The sequence below is a fragment of the Danio rerio genome, chromosome 3 (genome assembly GCF_049306965.1).
Source record: "Danio rerio strain Tuebingen ecotype United States chromosome 3, GRCz12tu, whole genome shotgun sequence".
Lineage (NCBI taxonomy): Eukaryota > Metazoa > Chordata > Actinopteri > Cypriniformes > Danionidae > Danio > Danio rerio.
The window spans coordinates 42869489-42894888 of record NC_133178.1 but is presented as its reverse complement, the minus strand read 5'-3'; the positions used below and the strand labels follow the sequence as shown (position 1 = coordinate 42894888).

Below are 25400 nucleotides of genomic sequence, written 5' to 3'. Positions count from 1 at the left end.
CCCCAGATTAATAAAGGGACTAAGCCGAAAATTAAATAAATGAATGTTTTTATGTGCTTTTTTTATTTTGTATATTCTTGTATATCCACTTCCCTGATTATAATTATTATAATAATTCTTTTTAAATATTTACACGTCATCTTGGGAAATTATATTCATATCCCAATATATGTCGCAGAAAAACAAAATATCACAATGTCAGTTTTTTCCAATATCGTGCATGTGGGCTATCAGGACATAGTTTCTCTAACATTTCAGTTTTGTTCCCATTTGGTTATTTGTTTGGGGGAAATGTTCAATACAGCCTATGAAAAAAAAATTCTAACCAGAGATCAGCTCAGAATAATTAGGTGATTTTATTTAAACTCATTTCGAGGGGAGCACATGATATGATTGATCGCGGCTTGTATCTCATCTGTAATCAATAATAATCCAATCAGTTTGATTCAAGCCTACAATAAAGTGACCGATTTGACCCTACTGCCTTATCTTCGTTTTGGAAGAATCCCCATTATGCAGTGGCTTGTAATATACATACCCAGGGGTGGACTCAGTGATTTGGGGGCCCTAAGGAATTCTAGGTATGGGGTTCGAGCATTTTTAAAACATAATCTGCATGTTAAAAAGTAAGCTGTTTAAATAATTATATGTATATGCAAAGCAAATACGGCATCACAGTGGCGCAGTGGGTAGCACAATCACCTCACAGCAAAGTCGCTGGTTCAATTCACCTATAGCGCATTTCTTTGGACTGTGGGGGAAACCGGAGCACCCGGAGGAAACCCATGCAAACACGGGGAGAACATCCAAACTGTACACAGAAAAGCCAACTGACCTACCCAGGGCTCGAACCAGCGACCTGTGAGGGCTGTGAGGCGATCGTGCTACCCACTGCGCCACCGTGACACTCATTAAAGTATATTTTATATATATTAATATTTAAAGAAATCTTTATCTTCTTAATGTTACATTAAAAGCAATAAATTTACAAATAAAAACAAGTTTACAAACTATGTACTGCAGGGGTGTCTTTACTCTGTCCTGGAGGGCCGATGACCTACAGATTTTAGCTTCAACTTGCCTCAACACACCTGCACATATTTCTAGAAAACCTATGCTGCGTCCCAATTCACTTATACTATGCCCTAAATAGGGATGTCGGGCTCGATTATGTGGTTTTAGACCTGATAGGAACCGGACGTTACCTCTGGAGGTATTATAAAGTTGATGACGACAACATTGCCTTAGAAAACTGTGAGATGTGTAAAATGTGGGATTGCGAGAGGTGGAAAGGAAAAGGTTACAGTTAACACAACAAAGCTGACGAGGCACCTCAAACACGACACAATATAGTGAGTTTCATTGAGAAAAACATTTCCTTCTGTGAAACTTGCTACTGTGATGACAATAAGAGATGCAGTCGCTAAAAGCACATTACTGGCCTTGCTTTGTTTAAGTATCTTGGGGTTTTGTTCAGGAGTGGGGGAAGGATGGAACTTTAGCTTGACTGGCAGATAAGTGCAGCGGCAGCAGTAATGCGGTCGATGTATCGGTCCGTTGTTGAAAAGAAGGAGCTAAGCTGAAAGTCAAAGCTTTCAATTAACTGGTCAATCTACGTTCCTACTCTTACCTATAGTCATGAGCTTTGGGTCATGATCGAAAGGACAAGATCTCGGACACAAGTGGCCGAAAAGAGTTTCCTTCGCTCTGACACACGGGAGGAGCTCGGAGTAAAGCTGCTGCTACTCCACATCGAGTGAAGTCAGCTGAGGTGGCTCGGACATTTGTTTTGGATGCCTCCTGGATCACCCCAGAGAAGCTGAAAGAAGTTTCTTGGGAGAGGGAAGTCTGGGGTTCTCTAAGACTGCTGCCCATGCAACCCAGCCCTGGACAAGTGTTAGAAAATGAATGAATGGCTTTGCAAACACTGTGGCAATTTGATTAAATTTTTATATTTACATGCCTGCCGGGTATTTTTAGTCGAGGTGCTATTTGTTTATATATTAGATTGTTTTTATATTTACTGTTGCACTAAAGTCCAAAAGTGAAGAATTTACTTTATTTATTACTTGATTGTTCAATCCACCTCACAGAAGACTTGATTGTTCAATCCACCTCACAGAAGTGCTCTGTTTGTTAACAAAGTTGTTGAACGTTAAAATAAGGTGAATTAAATAAAAAATAAGAAACATCCTGGATCTGTTTCTTCGCTTTTTTTATGTATTATAGAAGTATCGCATCGTGTTTCTGTATCGGTAGATACTCAAAATCATATGACTTGGACTCGGAATCAAGGGCAAAAAAACCTGATCGGGATATTCCTACACTAAAAGTATATACTTTTTTGTAAAGGAAAAGTATATACTTTTGAGTGTGTAGCAGAAGAGTATGCAAGCTTTGTCTAAACAGTTGTAGACAGATTTCACAACACAGAGAAAATCTATAAAAGAGCTATATGATTAATACAGGATTCTTGGCATTGGTCGGGGGCCCCTAATTCCCTGGGGGCCCTAAGTGGTGGTTACCTCACCTATTGGTTAAGTCCGCCTCTGTACATGCCACAACTCATTTCACTGAAAGAAACCTGCCAGTGAAAGCTTGATGTGCCACCGGAAGAACTAAGCATGGCATGTGCCATGGCTTTAGGTTCAGATGTCATGTAATGTTAATAATTGTGCTGCTTTAGCATTTTGCAAAATGTTACATTTGTAAATTATGTGAATATGTATTCTATTAATGTTCATATAAGAATGTCAATTTAATTTAATATTTTTTCTAGCTTTCATTTTCTATTTTAATCTTTCTCACTCAAGGGTGTATATGTGCAAATGACTAAGAGAGCATTAATAACTTAGAAGTGGTGAAAGATTAAATGTGTGCACATGCTGTAGCTAATACAGCTACAGATATAAATAAAAAATAATGCATAGGCTAAGTTACTTTAGTCAAAATCTTATCCATTTACGAATGCAAAACAAACACCCACATGAACACTGTTCTACATCCGCCTCTTTTTTTTTTTTTTTTTGCAGCCGTGATCTCACTTCCTGTTCAGTGACAAGCTATATTTATATATTTATCTGTGTGTGAAATGTCAGCGACTGGGTTTTGGATGCTGCTGTATTGATCACAACAGCTGGATCACTGGAAGCGGATTATTTCTGCAGATGTGAGCGCGCACGCAAGAGCGTCAACCATCGCGAACGAGTCACGAGATGCTTCAGGAAAACGTTGATAAGCGTTGTTCTCTGATAAAAACCGGCCTAGCTTCGGTAAGCTTCCCTTTAGACTACCGTTCTGTCATTTTCTTGAAGTAATTTTATATTTGACTGTGTTGTTCCAGTCATTTTATAGCTGCTGCTTTGGTACAAGCGACTGCTGTCAGTCCGCTTAAATACATTGTAACGTTACATTGGGCAACAATACAAACACATGATTGGCAGCGTACATGCTGTGTCGGGTTTTTTTTTTTTTAGATCGTGTGTGTACTGTGTTATGTGTATACAGAGCACTGTTACACCTGAATGGCATACATGTTTTAGTCAGTGCCAGCGGTAAGGCCTCGTGCCAGTCTGATTAATTCACTGTGGCGCGCGTACGTGGGCAAAAGGGAAAGTGTTCTCCAAGATGCTCAAAGCAAAATGCGTTGCATAACCTGTGGCATCATAAAGGGAAACGAGACATTTCATAGTGAACTTTGATGGCTGGTCAGGTTGCATTAAGTTTATGTATTAGTTTATTTTTTAAACTTCTTTGCAAGGACCTCTCTAGAAGATTTTTAGTCTCTCAGATGCCACAGAGGCACAGACCCCCAAATATGATCATCCTAAGGAAACCTTACCCTAAAATATGTCCAGTTTACACTATTAGAAAAATAGTACAATAAAATAGACTAAAATATTGTTTTTAATTTCTTCCTAAGTATTATTTTTTATAATCATATTTGTTTGTTAATTTGTACATAGATTATTGATATAAACTTAATTAAAATTATTTAAATAATTTTTTTAAATAAAAATTATTTAAATTCATTCATTTATTTTCTTTTTGGCTCAGTTCCTTTATTAATCTGGGGTCGCCACAGTGGAATGAACCACCAACTTATCCAGCATATGTTTTATGCCCTTCCAGCTGCAACCCATCACTGGGAAACATCCATACGCACTCCTTCATACACATACACTATGGACAATTGTTTTTAGCTTACTCAATTCACCTGTATCACATGTTTTTGGACTTTTGGGGGTAACGGAGCACCTAGAGGAAACCCACACAAACACAGGGAGAACATGCAAACTCCACACAGAAATGCCAACTGACCCAGCCGGGGCTCAAACCAGCGACCTTCTTGCTGTGAGGCGACTGTGCTACCCACTGCGCCACCGTGCTGCCCTAATATTTATATTATAATATTATTCTATTTTTATTATTTATGATTTGCATATTTTGATAATTTCTTTATTTAAATAAAGTATTTATTTTGATGTTTATGAAACTTTTTGTGACATCTACCCTGGTGCAAATTTCAAAACCGAAAGACGAAAATAACAAATCAAAATAAACCAATATTTATTTCTGTTTATAAAAGAATTATTCGATGCTAATCGTTGTCTTCTATAGTGTGCCACAAAAACACCCCTGTTAAAATATTCGATAGCTTCTTGTTTCATAATCTTCTGTAATCATACACTTGTATCTACAATTTTCTAGCTATTACAATGATGCACGGTGACTCCTTGTTTAGCACGTTTACTTCACAATAAGAAGCTCGCTGGTTCGAGTCCCAGCTTGACCAGTTGGCATTTCGGTGTGGAGTTTGCATGGTCTTCCCATGTTCACGGGGGTTTCTTTCAGGTGCTCTGGTTTCCCCCACAGTCCAAAGACATGCACTGTGGGTGAGATGGATGAACTAAATAGACTGCAGTGTATGTTTTTGAGAGTGTATAGGTGTTTTCCAGTGCCGGGTTGCGGCTGGAAGGGCATTCGCTGCATAAAACATATGGCAGAATAGTTGGTGGTTCCTTCCACTGTGGCGACCCTTGATATTAAGTGCCTAAGCCGAAGAAAAATTAATTAATGAATGAATGAGTTACCAAAATTTTAATTAGTTTATTCCGATTTTCATTTGTTTGGTACTTTTGTACTGATGTGTTTATCTTAAAATGTAAAAAAAAAAAAAAATCATGATTTACTTCTTGATATACTTTCTATGTATTTTTTACTGATTTTTAAATACTTTCTTGATATTTTGGGGGAAATATCTTCTCTCCAAACATGTTTCCAGGACACTTATCACTTCTTTTTAGCCATCCTTAAACTACCCGCTCAAGAACATTAATTTATTTAATTAAAAGTATAGCAAAATGAATCGCTGATGGAAGTTCTAGTTTTAATTCTAGTCAGAAATAGAAAATATGCATACATCCATTTTTATTATTGGGGGTGATTGTCAAGTTTAAGTCGAGCATTATTGTCATTTTGCTACATGTGTTGACACAAAGTGGGACAGAATGTCGTGACTCGCCGGACCACAGTTTTACATAAATTAACACAACCATAAATATGAACACAACAGTGGATGAAGGAGCTATTTTAAACTTATACAGAACTAACATACTGAACTACTAACTATACATGTATTATACATACTTAACTATACACACAACCTGATGATAGAAGATAGACTATATATATATATATATACAGCAGGGAAAATAAGATTTAAACACGTCACCATTTTTCTCAGAAAACATATTTCTAAAGGTGCTGTTGACTTAAAGCTTTTACCGGATGTTGGTAAAAACCAAAGAAACCCATAGATCCAAAGAAAACTATACTAGTTAGATTAAGAATAAAGGTATGCATACTTATAATGAAATGATGCAGGAAAAAAAGTATTGAACACATGAAGAAAGGGAGGTGTATAAAGGCAGTGAAAGCCCAGACAGCAGCTGAAATCTGTCAGTTGTCATTCAGCAACCAGCTGCCCTTCATCATTGTAAATTAAAATTAGCTGATTCAGTCCAACATCTACATTATCAGGATGATATAACTAGGGTGGACATTTCAGCAAGACACTAGCTATGTTTCCATCCACTTATTTATATGTGCATTTTGGATATTGAAAGATGCGCATAAACTATGACGTAAAGAGATCGTGTGATGATAAAAATGATAAACCCGCAGGCTGAGCACACTGTAAAGCATCTGAAGTGTTGTTTTGGTCATTCTTAAACACCTCAACTGCTTCAGTATTAGTGGTATTATATTATTAATTACCTTGTAAAACTTTCAAGAAAGTCAGAACTTTAAAAAAGCCTTCAAATGTCAAAACGTGTTTATTGCGTGTTTGCATTTGCCTTCTGAGGTGCAAGTCGTTTATTAAAAAAATAAGATTCATGCAGCTTCTCATTGCCGCAGCACATTCTGTTTATACTGTTGATATTTGGGGGTAGTTAATCAGGAACTGAAGATTTTTTTTTTTTTTGACTCATTGGATGGAAACGTTGCTTTTCACATCTTTTTGGCATATTTTAGCTTTGCGCATAAATTTAATTTGCATCTTGGGATCAATCATCTATTGATCCAAAACTGTGGAAACTCTCAAATGCTTTCAGAGAAAGAAAATCAATCTGTAGAATGGCCCAGCCCATCACCTGATGTCAATCCAACAGAGAATACGTATTAAAGATCAGATTTGATAGACGAGACCCACAGAACCATCAAGATTTTTACACTGTTGAAGTCTGTGAAAAACTCACACCTGAGCAATTCATGTGACTTCATTCTCCATATGAGAAGTGTCTTTAAGCAGCCATTACCAAAAAAAGCCTTTTATAAAAAGAATTAAATACATTTTAGTGGTTCAGCACTTTCTCCTTGTGTCATTCTATTTTGATTACACATAACTAATTTGACATTTTTTCATTTTTTATGTTTGTACTGTTTGTGTTTTTACGGAAATCTGGTTCAATTCCATGTCAACAGCTCCTATAGAAATATTATTCCCAGGAAAAAAACATGACGTGTTCAATATTATTTTCCCTGCTGCATATTATACAAGTACTCTTTCTGTAAGACAGAACAATACTCTGCAAAGGAGGTATTTAAGTAAAAAAAATAAAAAACAAGTAGTACAATATGATTTGTGGAACAACAACATGCAAACATTGCCTTCACCAAACATTGAGATAGTGTTTCTACAGGTGCTTTGTCAAGCCCACTCACTTGTGTGAGGCACACTTAGAAACGCACAATTTTTTATAGAGTTACAAAGCGACTAAGGTCACGTTTACACTGTCAGGTCTTGATGCCCAATTCCGATTTGTTGCCTATATCTGATTTTTTTTGCCTGTCCGTTTACACAATAATTGCAAGATTTAATTGTGGCCCATATCCAATTCATGTGTTTACACTTGTTATACAATTTACAACATTGCGTATGCGCAAAGGAGGGTTAGCATTTCTGCCATTCTGGCCATGATGGAAGAAATTGTCTTGCTTTTAACTCTATGCGAAGTTCGCCCACCTTTTAAATGATTCTGAGGAGGAGAGAAAGGGCTGTCATCGCAGCTTGCATCTATGGCTTTTATATGGTGTCCTCCACCATTCAGAGGAATTTGTGGGTACAAGAGACATCTCAGGTTTGGTGGGAGCAAATTGTGGCGGGCTTTAAAGATGAAATAGGGTCATATCTTGGTTGTAAGGGTCTCCAACAACAGTCTAATATGCTTGCAAGGTCAAAAAACACTTTCATGGTCTTATAATCTGCATTTATTTTTACCTAATTATCCCAGCGACTCCCGTATGAATCGTCCAGTGATTCATTTGTTCCCAAACCCCTCCTTAGCGCGAAGCTAATCTGCGCTGATTGGACCGATGACAGTCTGTTGCGATTGGTCGACTGCCTTCAGTGAGAGAGTGAAATGCCAAACAGCTAATCAGCAATATAAAAGTAATCACAGTTCATACACGCTCGATAGTGCAGGCGTAGATTTTAGCTCCCAGTGGGTCAATGTAAATACAAACGATGGACTTGAAAATACAGACGACTAACTATTTTATTGAGCAAAAACTCCAAAAACTGTCGAGGAGATCTCCTAGCTTGTCTCACTCTGCTCTTGTCACAGACACACACACACACACATATTGCTCTCGTCTTTGTGCGCGCGCACACACAAAAACACACACCCACACACCTCCGGTCGACAACGCGCGCACACACACACAAACACACACACACACACATACCCCCGGACGACAGCGCGCACACACACACACGCACGCACCCACTACCCTCCTCCACGGAGCTTCGTAAACAAAGCAGCACGCGTCGCGTTAGGAGAATATAGCCAGTTAACCTGATACAGTACACGCGGTTACAAGTAACAAATCACAACTAAATACATTTGCTAGCTAGAGTCAACGAGGCAACAACTTTAATCGCACGTACTTACAGAGAAATGGAGGAAGAAACCCATCCTGACTTCCACCAGTAAGTTACTCTTTACTGATCCTTCCTTTAACAAACGCCGATGAATTATTCTTTGTAGCATGTACTGTAGTTTCCAACTGCTTGGTTATAATACTGAGGTTTCATCTTTGGGTAGAGACTCGATAATATCCATCTAGAGTGTGACTTCAATCGACCGGCATGTTTGTGTGCGTGTGTTTGTGGGTGTGTGTGTGTCTGCGTTACTGTGTCAGAGGGCGGGGCCGCAGGTTTCAAATCTCCCGGGTTTGCGCGTGCACGTGAATAACTTGGTTTCGTTCGTACGTCATGGCGAAACACCTAATGACTTGGTATCAAGGCGACTCGTTTGAAGCACTATGAGTCGACTCTTTTATAGATGAATCAACCGTTTTAAACACTGTACACTAACAGATTTAAGCCTTAGCTGGATACTTCACTTCACTTAGAGTTGTGTTACACACTACATGGAAGGGCATTTTCAAAAACCCATAATATGGGCTCTTTAATGAGGAGCAGTGGGTCCGAAATTTTAGGATGAGCAAACCAACATTTGATAAGCTATGCAAAAGCTTGTCCACATACCTGTTTTACAATGACACATCGTTTCATCAGGCCATCCCTTTGGAGATGCGCATCAGGGTTGCGCTCTGGTGGCTAGCAACAGGTGCGGGCTTTCGCAAGTTGGCACATCTGTTTGGCATAAGCAGCGCATCGGTGTGCCAAGCCATGCAAGAAGAGCTGTGGCATGATTACATCCAGAACGTCATAAGAGGTTTCAAAATCTGTTTGGGGTTCCTGTAGTGCACAGGGTTTATCGATGGGAGCCACATACTGATCATCTGAGGACCACAAGTTTAACGACGTACAAAACGGAATGCCTCAATAAATCCGCTCTGCCTGTTTACATGATAATCGCATTGTCACATATCTGATTTATTTCCACATATGAAGGAGGCCTGAAACTGATCTTTGAATATCCAATTTTTTTTCGTGTTTACACAGTCATAGAACAGATCCGATCTGTGTCACATATGAGCAAAAAATCGGAATTGAGTCACATTTAACTTGGGGTCTAAGAGTCTTGTCCTTCTCATTATCGCTTCCTGATTGTGTCTTCTCATGTCTTTCAGATGTAGAGCGAACGAAAGCCTCAGGAACTCTGCAGACCCTTCTCTTGTGGCTAGTTGCTGATCGAGTTCCCTGCGACTTTGAGCATGTCTATAACGGACCACAGCCCCACCACTGGGGTCGTCACCATTATTGTAATACTCATCGCCATCGCAGCATTGGGTGCTTTAATTCTGGGCTGTTGGTGCTACTTGCGGCTGCAGCGCATCAGTCAGTCTGAAGACGAGGAGAGCATCGTGGGCGAAGGTGAAACCAAGGAGCCCTTCCTACTAGTCCAGTATTCAGCACGGGGCCCGCGGGTCGAGCACAAGACCAAACTCACTCCTAACGGCACCGAGAGCCACACTTAGCTCCCTCAACAGTGCGTACTATGTAGACTCAGTCTCAATCAGCACTGAAATGAAAGCACTCCACGCTGATGAACCAAGACCAACCTAGTGCATGCAGTTGTCTAGTTGCTTTGACTGTTGATTTGTTCCCGACCCATTTTGTGGTGGTAGAGCCCTGTTATAATGTGAAATCGACGACAAGTGTACGAGTTTTGTGCAATGATGTTTATTTGTAAAGACGTAGCCGGTTTATGAAGATAAATTAAGACTAAAAAGCCGTTCACATCAAGGATGATAACTATAAACTTAATGATATAGCTACAAAAAAGTCCTATTATGCTGTGGATTTTGTTTTTTGAGAGGTACTGGAACAGGGGTTATCAATCTTTTCAGGCCATGTCCCCAAAATAACAATGCCAGTAGCTCATGACCGCCATTATCCTTGGGGTTGGATTTAAATATAGATTCCTCGCACACACATCAATAGGCAAATATTCAGTAATTTTCCTTCGGGTTAGTCCCTTATTTGTCATGGGGTCACCACAGAGGAATGAACCACCAACTATTCTAAAATATATTATGCCCTTTCAGTCGCAACCCAGTACTCGTACCCATATATGGCCAATTTGTTTAATCCACGTCACCTATAGCACATGGGGAAAACTGGAGCACCCGGAGGAAGCCCACAGAAACACGGGGAGAACATGCAAACTCCACACAAAAATTAGGGTAGGAATTAGGTATGGATTACATTTTCCAACAAAAATGATGTTCCAGGATCAACATAGATGTTAATCTAGGATTGCATCATGCTTTGCAAAATCTTGATGTGCTAATCAAACCAAGGGTTGCAATCTAATTGGGGGGATGGGAGGGGGGATCGAATCGAAAGGCTGATGTTTTTTATTCGCATGATGTTGTTTTTGTATGTAGGTAAATCATGTTTTAGATTGTCCGGAACTCAGCAATTTAACAAAAAAAAAAAAAGGTTTGGGGATTTACTTTAATGACTTTCCAATCGGCTGCTTTGTGACATCACAAATCCCTGAAAACAACACTCGAGCCATTTGGTGTAGTTCTTGAAATTGAACTTTTTAAAAACCAAATATTTTCCAGTGGTGTGGACTGATATTTGTAACTTTGTAGATCTTTTGTTTATCCGCAAACATACACACTATTAACTGACTAAAGTTTCAAAATTCAAAAGCATAATAGGACATCTTTAAAAAAGAAAAGAGCATCAGGACTGTTCACCTTATTCGCCAGCCATTTGAATCTTTCTGGCTTGAGACTTCCTGTCTCATTCACTTTCATTCATTTTTAGGTGTTATAAACAGCTCGTTCTGCTGCTTGTTGCAAACTGACATTTCCTTATAATATTATTCTGCTTTGTCTGTTTTGTCATGCAAACACTTGTTTGTAGAGCGAGTAGTTTGACCGTTTTCTGCCGTTTATTATTCCTAGTCATTTCTCCCATAGGCAGCTGAATCTGAAGTTCTAAAGCAATCGCAAAAACGAGCGCATTTGAAGAATAAGGTCAACAGTAACAGTTAAAAAAGGCAAACGATTCTATTGTACTTTTTTCTTATCCAGCTACTGAACAATAGAAATGGATATTCTGCTTTAAAGTGCACAAGCCTTCTAAAAGCGACAAATGAGAAATGCTGGCTGTGATTATAAGTCTAAGGGATGTCATGCTTTGATGTCGATGTCAATATATTTATGGTTATAACCACTATCGTTGTACGTAATGTTATATGCTTCTAGTTATCGTTCTTGATGTGAAAAGGCCTTAAAGGAAAAGTTCACCCAAAAATGTATATTTGCTGTTAATTTACTCACCATCAGGCTGTCTACAGTGTAGGTGTCTTTTATCTAGTTAGTACAGGGGTGCCCAAACTATTTCTTATGAAGAGCCAAAAACCAAACTTGATTGAGGATAGTGGGCCAAAGGTAAATATAGTCGCCATTGGGTAATTTCCTTATTTAATTAATAAAATTAAAAGGCGGAGGATCGCGATGCCGGTGTTGTCTATTGGACGAACCGTACGTAATCTGTACATAGCAGAGCTTGCAAAACTGTGGTTTTTTTTGTCGACAACACGAACGTTGTCAACATAACTCAATGGAAATCCAAAATGCTTACACACCGGCGACTTCATTGAAAGAGGTGAGGGTTTAAGTTCTGTCGACGGGTCTCCTGCTTCTGCAGTTTAACAAGCACTTCAACAAGCCTGTTTTTTCCCGCTTGGCAAGCCAAGCTGACGTGACATGGGGGCGTGGCAGCATCGACGATTCTATTTTTTGATTCGATAATCGAAATTGAGCATAAATTTCAATCGATTTCGATTAAAAATCGAAATCGTGACACCCCTAATATATATATATATATATATATATATATATATATATATATATATATATATATATATATATATATATTGTTTATAACAGTATAGTTACACTAGTTTTTGTCTTGATTTGCTCACTGCATAGTCCTCTATCCATTGAGTGACATTTATATTTTTAAAAAAAATCTGATTCATTTACAACATTTAATTAAAACATTTCATTTCAGTTCGCTTTTTTGTAGCTCAGCAATAAAACAAATTTAAAAAGGTTACACCAAATTAGAAATGACGATCTCATTCACCTCAATCCTTCTCATTCGCTTGTCAGATCAAAGGTTACAGTGGGCCAACTTTGGGCATCTCTGAGTTCGTAGAATGTCAAAGAAGATTTGTTTAGCTGAAACTGTGGTGCTTAGCAATTCACAATAGTGTTCAATCCAGCCAAATTTATGAGCTTTGCTTTATCTTTATTTGCTTTTTTTAACTGTAAAGAGCACAGTCAGCCATTAAGTTGCTTTTTATAAATCCGTTTCACTAAAAATCTAGTTTGTTGTTCATCTAATGAAAAGTTACAAAGGCTGAGTACATTAACAACAAATGAAGAGTTCAGATGCAAAGTGCCATCTAGAATTTTCATCTACAATGAGCATTGTTCTTTGCCTCATGTTTATGTTCAGTTATTTCATGTAAAATTGATGATAATTACCTATTCTTTGCCTTGAAAGTGAAATTACTAAATCAGGACAAAGGAGCCTGAAAAAATGCTCATTTTGGAAGAAATTTTTAGATGACACTTAGAAGCTTTTGCATCTAAAGTCTTTAAATGTACTTTTTTGTGGTGGACTGTCACTTTCTGTTTCTTTGTAGTGTTTTCATCTTAATTTTTTTCACCCAGAGCTGGCTCTGGCATTGCGAATTTCCACACATTTAAATAGACTGATTTCACAGATCATGTCATAGATTTAGATGATTTTATCTTTTTCCTAGAAAACATTTCAGAAATGCAACAAAAATGTGTCATTCCTCTTTATTGGAAGCTTTAACCTTCAATACGTGTATGTATATATTGGAGGTTATATAAAAGGTTCAATAATGTTTTAAAACAGTGTTCACATCAAGTAAAAATGGTTCTTTTGACAAATTGAGTTTATTTTTCCATTACAAATAAGCACTTGAGGATACCTAAACTTGCCAAATGATGTAAAATGGCTTTTGAAAGCTTAATATTCAGCCATTCTTTTGTTAGCACTGTGTGTCTTTCATGTGATGCACAGAAGATTTCGAACAGCACTTGCAAGTTCTGCTTCAATCTTGCTAGGAAACCACTGAAAGAACATAAGCCAATGACTGGGGTCTATTTTTTTCTTCTTGCTATTGTGGCCTCAGAGGTTTTGTTTTTTTTCCGTGGTTGAGCAGATTTCTACTCCATGTTAAATTCGAAATTTTATTTTTATAGATGGTTTGATGCAGAGCTCAATACCGAGAGGTGTGATCTTCATTGTTATTTTATTTTCATTCATGTTAAATATGTTTGTGTGTGTGTGTGTGTGTGTGATATTGCAACATTTGCTGTTTGTACATGTATGATGAAAGTGAGAGAAATGATTTATTTTTATACAGTGTTCATGCAGATGTCTATACAAGCTAAATTAACAATCAGGAGGTAGAAGAAGCCTGTAAATGTTACTAAAAATCTCATGTTTAGAGTCCTTTGACATGTTTCTGACAGACTTTTTGTGAATTATGTGCTGTTCAATGTAAAGGGACAGTACATGCATGTTCATTTAATCTGCATATTTGAGCAATTTTCTAACTCTGTTTGCTTATGTCACTTCCGTCAGTTTGAGTGCGTGTCCAGTGTTTGACTTTACTGAACAATAAAACTTCCTGTTACTGTAGAAAGGTCTGATTGTGAGTTTTTGTAAAATGTTAATTTATCTGTCATTAACTTCTGAAGCTATTTGAAGGGAACGGAACATGTTGCTCATGTTTGTTCTGGAAACACGGTCTGTTTTGGTGCAAACCCCACTGAAAAGGTCTTATGACGATCTGCTTAATGGATTCGCAGAGGCCTGGTTGAAAAGTTCATTAAACTGGGTGCTTCACAAAGATTTGATTGAGAAATGTTTAGTAGTTAAAAAGTGGCGTGCTTACAGATTTTTTTTTTTTTTTTTTTTAGTTGCCCGCAGTAAACTGCAATCATATGTTAATAACAACAGAGGAGAAAGTTGACGCTTCTAACGAAGTCAGATGAAAGCAAACCACATGACGTGCAGTGAGAGGAAATGCCTCAGTGTTTATGAAATCGTGAAGTAGCAGTGAAAGTGTTCAGACTCCATCAAGTCTTTTATCTGTAAAGAAAATAAAACGCCCTCATTTTTAGCAACTAAACCAGAGTCTGCACCCTTAAAAAGATAAGATGATTAGTTTTTTTAAAATATTTGAAAAAAACAAAAAAAAAAAAACAACAAATTGAGGTTTTAATGTATGTAAAAGCATTTTAACGCCTTACATATGTACTTTTTGGGAAATAACTAAAATTTTAGCAGTCTAAAAACAAGGACTTAAAACTTGCTCTTAATTTGCAGGGTCCACAAAGGAGAACAGTTTGTCAAATTTTGCGCCTGTTGGTCAACAGTGTACTTTTAGAAACTTTTTAGGCTAGAATAGTTGTTCAGATTACAACTATGCAGTTTATTTATAAGAATACAAATAGGTACCTATCAGTCATAATCTTGGAGATTTAGCGTATTGGTGACCAGACTGTCATACTGAGCAGAGCAAAGATGAGTGATGTTCTGCCACAAAATGTCAAAGGAGACTGCATAATTAATAAGCCCTTAGAGGAGAAAAACTAAATTATAAATCACAGCTGACCAAATTATTTTAAAACAGGTAAGTGACTTTCGAAGTCGATCTCTCGCATTTGTATGTTGTAGTGATGCATTTATACCATAGTAATCTGATAGTGTTTGCTTTGCTTTATTGTGATATACTGATTGCAAAAGAGAAATACTGGGAAATCTCTAGACTGATTGCCATTTCATGCTATGTGAGCAAAATCACCTGTTTTGTCATCATTTTATATATTAAGTTAGAGAATCATTCAAATTCTAGCTCTAAAGTGATGTTGAATTAAGTTTCTGCTGTTTTGATGTCCGCTGCAGAATGAATGATGGAGGAAAATGGTAGTTTCTCATACAAAAGGTTTTTTTGAGACTGTGTTTGATTTTCTTTTTTTATATACACGACTGCTGTCAAACTGTTGTATAAATGCTTTAATATATATATATATATATATATATATATATATATATATATATATATATATATATATATATATATATATATATATATATATGTGTGTGTGTGTGTGTGTGTGTGTTATTGTATGAACATTTAAACTGGATAAAAAATTAAAAAATAAAACTTTCAAAGCTGTCTGAAAACCATGAACTATTCTATCTAAACATTACTGCATTATTCTACTCAGTGCAGTAATTTATTCAGATATTACTTTTCTAAATCACATTTTTATATTTAATTTTAATCTAATTTGTATAACCTAATTTTATTTGTTTTAATCCATGTTTGTCTTTAATCATACTTTTGTTTTTTAAATTCATCAATTGTTCCAGTTTTTGTAAGTTTCAATTATATTACAGTGTTTTTTTTGACCTGAGCAATTTTTTTTTCATTAGAACCCCATGGCCAGTTTTTTTTTTTTAAATACCCTTATCTATAGTTTTTAAGGAAAAAAAGTAACATTATGCTTACATAACACAGATGTTAAAATGTTATGTTGAAATACAGTATACTTAAAATAGTTTTCTGTTTTCATACATTTTGTGAAATGAAATGCGATTCATTATTCAAAACAACCATTCAATATATAGTTTAAAAGAAAAGCATTTATTAAAAAAAACTAACATTACAAACGTCTTTACTGTCATTTTTGACCAACATAATGATCAAAAAGAACAATGTAAAGCATTCATGCTCAATAAAAAGTGACGATTAAAAAAAAAAAAACTAGCATATAGCATTCTCATTAGATCAAAAACAAGCAGTTAATCCAAGTAAATGAAATTCTTTTAACAGGGAATGCAGAGCAGATTCCTCCCAAACAGCATTTATTTCAGATAAGACTCTCAGTCGAGTCCTTATCTCCCCCTAGTGGATAAAACAGGTCGTCACAAAATAAATTCACCTACCTCTTTCCTGTTTGCTTCAATACACCGGTAAACGGCATCACTTCCATGTTTTACTTAAGGGAACTACGAACGCTGAAAGGGTGAAGACTTCGTGTTTTTTGTCGGTCCATAAAATAATACCAACAGGCATTAACACAGCAGCCAGTTTTGGCGCGAATGTAGAATAACAGACACAGGACCCAGCATTCCAAAACAAACGAACTAAAAAAGGGCGGGAATTTGTCACATAAACATCCAAACAGGGCTTTTCCTCTCGCTATATTCCAGATATATACTGCACTTCTGCTTTTGGTTTGGTTTACAAAATCCAGTTCCTGCCGAGTGTCATTTATTTTAATAAGAGAAACATAAAAGGCGATGGTGCGTTTATATGTAACCGGTGATAAAAGCAACAAAGCCGTGATTTACTTCAGAACACAAGGCCAGCTCTGCGCTTCCCATCAAAACCCAGAAGGAGAAATTTTATTTTATTTTCCTCCCTCTTTTATCAGAGAGAGCCACACAATGGCGCTCGTCTGATTCAATACTGAACTCAAGATATCATAGATCCAGAACACCTCGCATTAACAGACTGGGTTTAGTTAAAACATTACTTAATATCTTTAAGCAGAAAACTATATTTGCCAAAGTCATTATCATTGGGTGCTATCAAGTGATCTTTTCTGGCTTTGGCAAGTTTCATCAAAAGGAATTCTCTTCGGTCCATCCACTCTTTTAGCTCCTCGTCTCCGTGAGCTAGTTTACAGAGCTCCTCCTCGGTGCACGTGCCCTTCAGGAACCTGGAGGAGACAAAATGGCCCTTTAGCAAGAAATGATAACATGATATGTAGTGTAATGGTATATAAATTTCAGTATTTTGGTTTAGTAAGCATGTGTACTTCAGTAATAGTGTCATTTTTCGTGCTGAATAAAAAAGGTTTAATGTCTTACATTTTATGCACCTTTCGATTTACTCTAAAATCTGAAAATGAATATTTCTCTATGCCATTTTAATTTATACTGTTGGTGTTTAAGATGTCCTCATGTATACCGTCATCATGAAATTCTGTCTATTTTATCAAAGAATTTACAACAGTGTTTGCTAATATAGGGATTTTGTCACCAAATTCAGCAACTTTCTCGTTAGCTATGTTTCCATCCAAAGATGCTATTTAAATTTATGTGCAAAAATGGAATCTCCCATAAGACATCAGAGTAAAGCAGCGTTTCAATCCAATGAGTCAATGAAAACAAAATGGTCACTTCCTCATTAAATTGTGACAAATATTCACAGTAAAAACGGAATATTCTGCGATAAACGAAGCTGCGTGAATCTTTTCTTCATTTAATAAATAACTTAAACAAGAACATGTGATGGCATTTGAAGGCGTCAGATGCTAAGCACAGACAGTCTTAACAATTCTGGACGTAATTAAGAATATAATAACACTAATACCGAATGGTTAAGGTGTTTTATAATGACCAAAACAAGATTTAAGACGTTTTACAATGTGCTCAGCCTGCTGGTTTGTCCATTTACACACATTTTTTTAACATCACATGATCTCTTATAACAAAGTCATATGACTTTATTGCACTCACTAGAATTTGTCCGGTAAGTTTTTCCATCGTAGTTTATGTACATGTTTTCTTCTCAAATAAAAAGTTTTTGCTACTCCGTTATGCGCATTTTCAAAATGTATGCGCATCTTGGCGTTTCAATCAACTGATTTTTTCATGCGCATTTCCAAAACTCGCATAAAAATAGATGGACAGAGACATAGCTAGTGTTGCTGTGACTTTAGTTCACGTTTTCTGACAATAACAAGCTGTTTATTTTTTGTGATATTCAAATTAAAGTTTGACAGATCACATTAAACTTGTATTTGGTCATCTTTGTGATAAAACAAAACAACTGTCAAATATTATTTGTAATGTTTTATTTGTCTCTTCTTATTTTACTTATTTATTTATTTATTTATTTAATTCACTTAAGTAAATACAGCTCAAATAAAATCATGATGTCAAAGTAATAAAATGTATGTACAATTTAAGTAAATATAAAATAGTTTATTTGCACTCATACATATTTTTATTATTGCTTTAATTGACAAAAATAAAATATTAAATTGAACAGCTTTTTTAATAAAAAATGCTATTAAAACAATTGTTATTATAACATGACGTGATAATGCATCATAGTTTAGCTGTATTTATGTAATGTGTAATGTATTTATTTATAGCCATGTTTCTGCAATTTCATGACAAGAACGTTTCAATAATAAATATGCAATTAAAAATCAACAAACAAATATATACATTAAAAAAATACGATTTTTAGCGCCAATACATGATACAAATTCTAACATGTTTCCTGGTGTCACTTTGCTAAAAATGTTCCCAAGAGAGTTCACATCATTAAGTCCTTTGGAATCATTAAAAAGCAGGACAGTCCAGTAAAATGCGTTTACTGTGAGAAGAGTTGTGCAGTATAAACACTGTCTCGAGTCTTCACCTTTGAGCAAAAAACCATGAGTTATTCTTGTATGTCCAATATGAAATCTGGTAAAAATCACTTGATCAAATCTAGTCTTAAAACTCTGTTTGATATTTCAGGTTGTATTTTATTGAGGTAATTATTTTTCAATGCATCCCACTCCTCTTGCCACTTATTTAAAGTGTAAACATTGATAAAAAGGTCTCATCTTTGAAGGAGGAATTTAGCATTTGTTCACCATTTGATTTAAAGTGCAAATAATGCTTTAAATTGCTGCTTTCATAGACACCAGTTTGCATTTCGCAAAGGTTTCACTTTATTAATGTTAACATCTATTTTAATGTCTGACATGCAAATCACATGTAATACGATCATAACCACTAAAAAGTAGGTGACATATGACATGCACTGCACGTCCAAACTGATTTGAATTTAGCTGTTGATCACTGAAGGATGTAATCTTAAAGCATGTATTAAAAGGTAGAAAGTATCTATAATATATAGTTGAAGTCAGAATTATTTACCCCTCTTTGAATTTTATTTAAATTTTTAAATATTTCCCAAATGATGTTTGACAGAGCAAAAAAAATTTTATTGTATGTCTGAAAATATATACTTTTTTCTGGAGAAAGTCTTATTTGTTTTATTTCGGATAGAGTAAAAGCATATTTTAATTTTTTAAACACCATTTTAAGGACAAAATAATTAGCCCCTTTAAGCTATTTTTTTCAATAGTCTAAAGAACAAACCATCGTTATACAATAACTTGCCTAATTACCCAAAACTACCTAGTTAACTTAATCTAGTCAAGCCTTTAAATGTCACTTTAAGCTGTATAGAAGTGTCTTGAAAAATATCTAGTCTAATATTATTTACTGTCATCATGGCAAAGAAAAAATAATTCAGTTATTAAAAATGAGTTATTAAAACTATTATGGTTAGAAATGTGTTGAAGAAATCTTCTCTCCGTTAAACAGAAATTGGGGAAAAAATAAACAGGGGGCTAATAATTCAGGGGGGGGCTAATAATTCTGACTTTAGCAGCAAAAGTGTCCCCTTTGCTGTGGTGAAACATGCTGAATCATGACTGCAGGACTGGTGAAGTTCAAAATCAGCAACAGTGTCGTACCTCTCACAGACTCTAAAGGTGCCGGTTGGAAAACGATACTGCCAGCAGTTCTGATCATCCTCAGAGTTGAAAACCCGCTCTTTGTGCTTCTCAGAGGTGATATGCTGCTGCCACTGCTTTTCACTGTTGCAGTTCTTCCCACACAGCCAACAATGATTACCAGCCTGAAAAAACAGCATTCACAAGATTATGAAGACAGCAATCATGAAGAAAAGTTAAGGAGTTCAGCTGCGTGAAGTAATGTGCAGTGAATTACAGCAAAATACTTTTATATAAATAATAAATACATTGTTTTATATAACATCCATTAATCATTAACATTGACGATATACTTAAGGGTCGTCCACATCAAGCACGCCCATGATTTAGCTGGGTCATTAACTAATACAAAAACTTTTGACGCTAAGAGGTAATTGTGCTGTATATAAACAATATCAATTTCAGAACTCAAACCTTTCCTGTTAGTCTAAAAAGGATATTTGCTTATATTGAAGCAAACCCACCAAAACGACTAGAATGAGCCAATAAGAAACTTTTTCCACTTCCTTTTACTGCAGATCTGTTTACAAACAAAGCACTATTCAATGCTTATTGAAACCAAATTGACACAGATGCTAAGTGAGTGAACTACTAGAGATGCACCAAAATGACAATTCTGGGCAGAAACAGAAAGTTCTGGATGTACCTGGCTTAAAACAAAAAGTGGTTTACATTATTTAATATAAAAACAACTACTTATTAAAGCAATTTTGCAAAACCTTTAGTATAACAACTTATATTATACTGACTTCAAAAGACACATTTTATTCATCAGTGTTAGCATGACAGCACAGTAGCGCTGTTGCAAGCAGCAGGAACAAGTATACAGCATTGAAATGCAAAAATCTTCAGTTCAAAACAACTCTAGCCAAAAAAAAAGGTGAAACTTTTGAGCATCTTTAGTGTCAACTATACTAAATCTGACAATAATGTCATACAACACAAGTTGGAGTACATGTTGTTACATGTTGTCAAGTTGTTACATGTTCATGATCGCTTTGTTTGTGGTTAGATTTAGCTTGACATTTTGACAGTATTGAAGAATTTTTTACCTAAATCACAGACCAATAGGCATTTACTTCCAACTCATTTGGACCATTTCTTGATAAACAAATTAAGTAGCCTTTTATAACTACAGCATTTTTTTTGTGTTACAATCTTGATAATATTAAAAGTGGACAGCAAACAAATAGCGTAAAGAAAAAAAAGTTTAAAAATGCCAACACAGTCTCAAACTAATATTCCTATTTTTGTAGTGCTGTGTGAACGTTTAGATATGTAGAAATCAGTTTCAATATAACTGCACTGATTTTAGTAATGATTGCGATCTTGACACACCTAATAACTGTTAACATATTATCATTTACTTTTAACCAACTTAAAAAAAGGTAGAATATAGTCCCTTTTCACGTTTCCAGATTTCTCAGTGGCGGAAGTCATACTTGGGTAAACTTGGAGAGCAGTGAACAGGAGAGTACAACAAATTTTTTTTTATAATCCTATTTGCTGAAATAATAAAAGAAAAATATCACGATGGTGTTTATCAAGACTTTTGTGTGAGACTGATCATGGTAGCCAGAGGAGAGAATTTCACATCAAATATACTCTCAGCGCCATAGATGCTGCATTAGAAACTCCTCACATAAGCAGCAATTTGATATTCGTAATTTGACACAAAGATGACATAATACATACATATAAATGTTCACGTTTATTTATATATTTTTTTAAATCAAGATATTAAAAACTTTCAAGGATTTAACATTACGATGACCGTTAAATGCTTTAATAACAGTCTTGTAAAAGGGTCCATTAAAAATCTTAAAATGAGACAAAATAATGTTGGGAATCAATAGGCACACTGGCACGTACTTCCATAGTAGGAAGAAAAAACTATGAAAGATGATGACTAGTGCTTTTTAATATTCTTCAATAAACAGTGGAAGCTGAGAAAACAATGAGTGCCTCATTTTTGGGTGGACCATACTTTTAAAGGTCCCCTGAAGTTCTTTAAAATATGCATTTTTATTTAATGTTTGACAATCTCACCCGAAACAAAGAGTCGGACAGAGTAGCCCCTCCCCCTTTTTAAACACTGCCAATAGTGTTTTGTTTTATCACAGCTCTGCATGTGCTTCAAATGAAAAGCAAATGATAAGCATCTTGAAGGGGTGGGGCATATCAGACACAAGAGAGCATTTGATTGGTTATGATGTGATGAGAAACAGTAGTGTGAGTTGACGTGAATAAAGCTGTGGTCACACTGGGCTTTTTCTCCCATAGACTTCAATTCATATGCAAGCGAATGCGTCAGACAGGAAATGCGGGGTCATGCGTCAAGTTTCGAAGGTTGCTGCGGTGTAAAGTTCAAGCTTGATGAACTCTGACCTGGGAAATCGCATCACTTGACTGCGTGAGAACAATCGAAGAACAAAACATGACATCTCTGGGCAGAAATTTAAGACATGAAGCAATCGCTCGCTTTTAAAAATGTCTAATAAGCTTGTTTAATCCCGCCCCTTTTCACAGGGCGGCACGACAGAATATCGCATGCTCAATCTCTAATGTGACCGCAGCTTAAAACTGTTGATTCATTTGGGCAGAAGTTACAAACTATAAGCTTTAGATGTTGATATCAGTTTCATATCTTCTAAACTTGAATTTTGTCATTGTTTTTAGGGCACAATAGCTTATAGATCTATTAAAAAGGAATAATACTGATGCTAACATCTATAAAAAAAAAAACACAACACATTCCCCATTTTACATTCAAGACATACAGGGCATGATTGGTGTACACAAGCTGGTGGGAGCACAAAAATTAAGTGCTCATCAATTATCATGAGAACAGAACAAACTAAAGCTAAGAGTACGTGCTGTCCTAGACAATCAGTGTTTTGTGACTTGCTTGCTTACATGTACTGAATGGTCTAAGATAGAGTGATGTTGTTTGAGAGGCAAGAAAAATAATATGATAACGAAGTGTGCAAATATAAACCCATTTTCTTACCACTTCCTCGGCGTAGTCTGTGGGCATGTGAATCTGTTTGCCATTTTCTCGGGTGGCGATGTTGCTGCTCTCTTCACCCCAGCCCGGCTTCTGAGACTGCAGCCACATTTCATACAGCTGCTCCATGTCTGCAACTACAAACACGCAACCATTATGTACAGGCTTTCCATTAAAAGGTGATGAAAGCGATTTTTAAAAAGGGATAGGGTCAGACCCAAAACACACTTTAATCCAATCAGCAGTAAGAGGCATGTCTTGTAACAATAGCGGCTATAACAAAAAAGGGGCAAGGTCTTATTGGTTTATAGACGTGTTTGTTTTGGTGCTTTCAAACAACATTAAAACTGTTAATACAATGGTTACATAAAAAAAATACCAAAAAAAATCTGTATAAAAGCGCTATAGTTTTATTAAAATAATGCTGGCTGTAGGCATGGCATGATAACCATTTTTAGGGTATACCGCGGTTTGGAAAAGTCAAGGTTTTAAAACCAAAATTCTGTAATACTATTCTGTAATACTATTCAAAATTCTGTAATACTATTCCTAAGGTATGTGTAAGACTTTTTAGAATTTTTTTTTTTTGCTTTTTTAGGACAACAGTATCTCCAGCAAAAAAGATATCCAAAGATGCCTTTTCAAATTGTAAAGAAATCAGTGTTTTTGAAACTGAGAATTATTCAGCCTGACATTTTTACTGCTCTAAACTATTATAGATCTTTCAAAAAATAGAATATATTGTGTTCAAATGGAAAAAAAGGTTTTGTTTTTTACCCAGACATTGAAAAAATATATATTTTAGAGCAGTAATTACAATACAGTGAAACTGTGATATTTTTATCCAAGGTTATCATCCTGTCAGAATCTTATACCGGCCCATGCCTAGCTGGCTCAGCGCATGCCTTGGCTAGAATGCCAATAAGCTTAAGGACCATATGAGTTTGTTAATTACAATGGGGGTGCACCACATGTGCATCGCTCCTTATGCACTTGCATAAATTGCACCTAGTCGAAAACATCTTTACTTTTCCGAATACCGCGAGTGCACAATGATTCATGTGACTAGAACTAACAAATCAGCTTTACACTTTGTATGGCATTTACATTGTTCAGTAATATCGGTACACTAATTACCTCGAAACAACACCGAGCACCCAAATACTGCAGTCCGGTTTTATTTTCTCCAGAAGCAAAACTTGTAAACTAAAGCAATGGTTTGTCCTCCTTCTAAAAAAAAGGTTGATGGTCACCAAGTTACCACACACACCAGGGGAGCGCAAGCGCATTGAATCGCACTTTTCATCTGCTTTTAGACATGATATGTGAATGCATTCGACTTAGGTTTCGTCATAGAGGAGATTGTAAATAAAAAGGATGTGTAAGATCACCAGAGTGGCTTTTTGGTTTCTTATCTTGTGCATCAGACCACTAGCTCCCCATCTGAAAGAATTTTTAGCATCGAAATAATGTAGTCACACATGTACTGTTGCAATAAGTATTTAAATAACGGAGATTGGTTTCTTTACTAGTAAGCTCAGATTTGATTTTCATAATTTGTTTTGTTAACAGAGTTTGAGATTTACTGTATCATTATTATTGACCTCTCACAGAAGCTGATGCTCTTTAAAGTTTGCTTTGATTGTTCAGCGTTTACACCTAACCATTGCACTTTGTAACATTTTATTCATCAAGTTTGGGAGTCTTTAACAATTATGTTTATTTTCTTAAAAAAACATGACAAGATTTTTTTTGTTAATATTTTTAACATTTAGTGGTAAAAATAAAAAAGTATCAAATTATACTGCACTTTATTTCTAAATGAATTGTTAAAAAATATTCAAGAATTTGATACTGATTGATATGAAAGATTATATGATTTTTTTTTAACACCTAGCATAGATATAGGTATAAATAGATGATTAGAAACCATCACAGCATTAGTATTAAAGCATTCTATAACCCTACCATTCAAATGTTTAGGGTCAGAAACCAAAAAGTATGCATTCATTCAATGTCAAACTGATTCTCAAACTGAACTAAACTTACTATTGTTGTCTTTCATGAAGGTCCATAGATCTCTTTCCTCTGTGCTGTGTGCAAATGTGCAGTTTCCAATGTACTGACACTTTTTTCCAGCCGAAACATGCATGCAAATCTTTAAAAAAAAGAAACTAATTATAAGAGTGCCAGTGACAGTATTCACAAAGCATCAATTTCTGGTCATCCTAAAAAAAATATGACTGTGTTTAGC

At 35.9% G+C, this 25400-nt stretch overlaps 2 protein-coding genes across 3 annotated transcripts in view; one reads left to right on the top strand and one right to left on the bottom strand.

Annotated features, from left to right (window-relative positions):
• The first annotated feature begins 3053 nt into the window (after positions 1-3053).
• On the top strand, positions 3054-10917 carry snn (stannin). Its single transcript, NM_213046.2, has 2 exons — positions 3054-3272; positions 9604-10917. The coding sequence occupies exon 2, from the start codon at positions 9688-9690 to the stop codon at positions 9949-9951; it is 264 nt and encodes an 87-aa protein (NP_998211.1). The 5' UTR covers positions 3054-3272; positions 9604-9687; the 3' UTR covers positions 9952-10917.
• Positions 10918-16174: 5257 nt separating this feature from the next.
• Positions 16175-25400, bottom strand: part of zc3h7a (zinc finger CCCH-type containing 7A) — a 33956-nt gene continuing 24730 nt past the window's right edge. For both annotated transcript variants that reach the window (XM_073938490.1, NM_213434.1), the window contains 4 exon segments: positions 25196-25304; positions 23150-23283; positions 20101-20264; positions 16175-17274 (listed from right to left, as the gene is read on the bottom strand). In XM_073938490.1, coding sequence (XP_073794591.1) covers positions 17085-17274; positions 20101-20264; positions 23150-23283; positions 25196-25304 — 597 coding nt within the window. In that variant the 3' untranslated portion in view covers positions 16175-17084.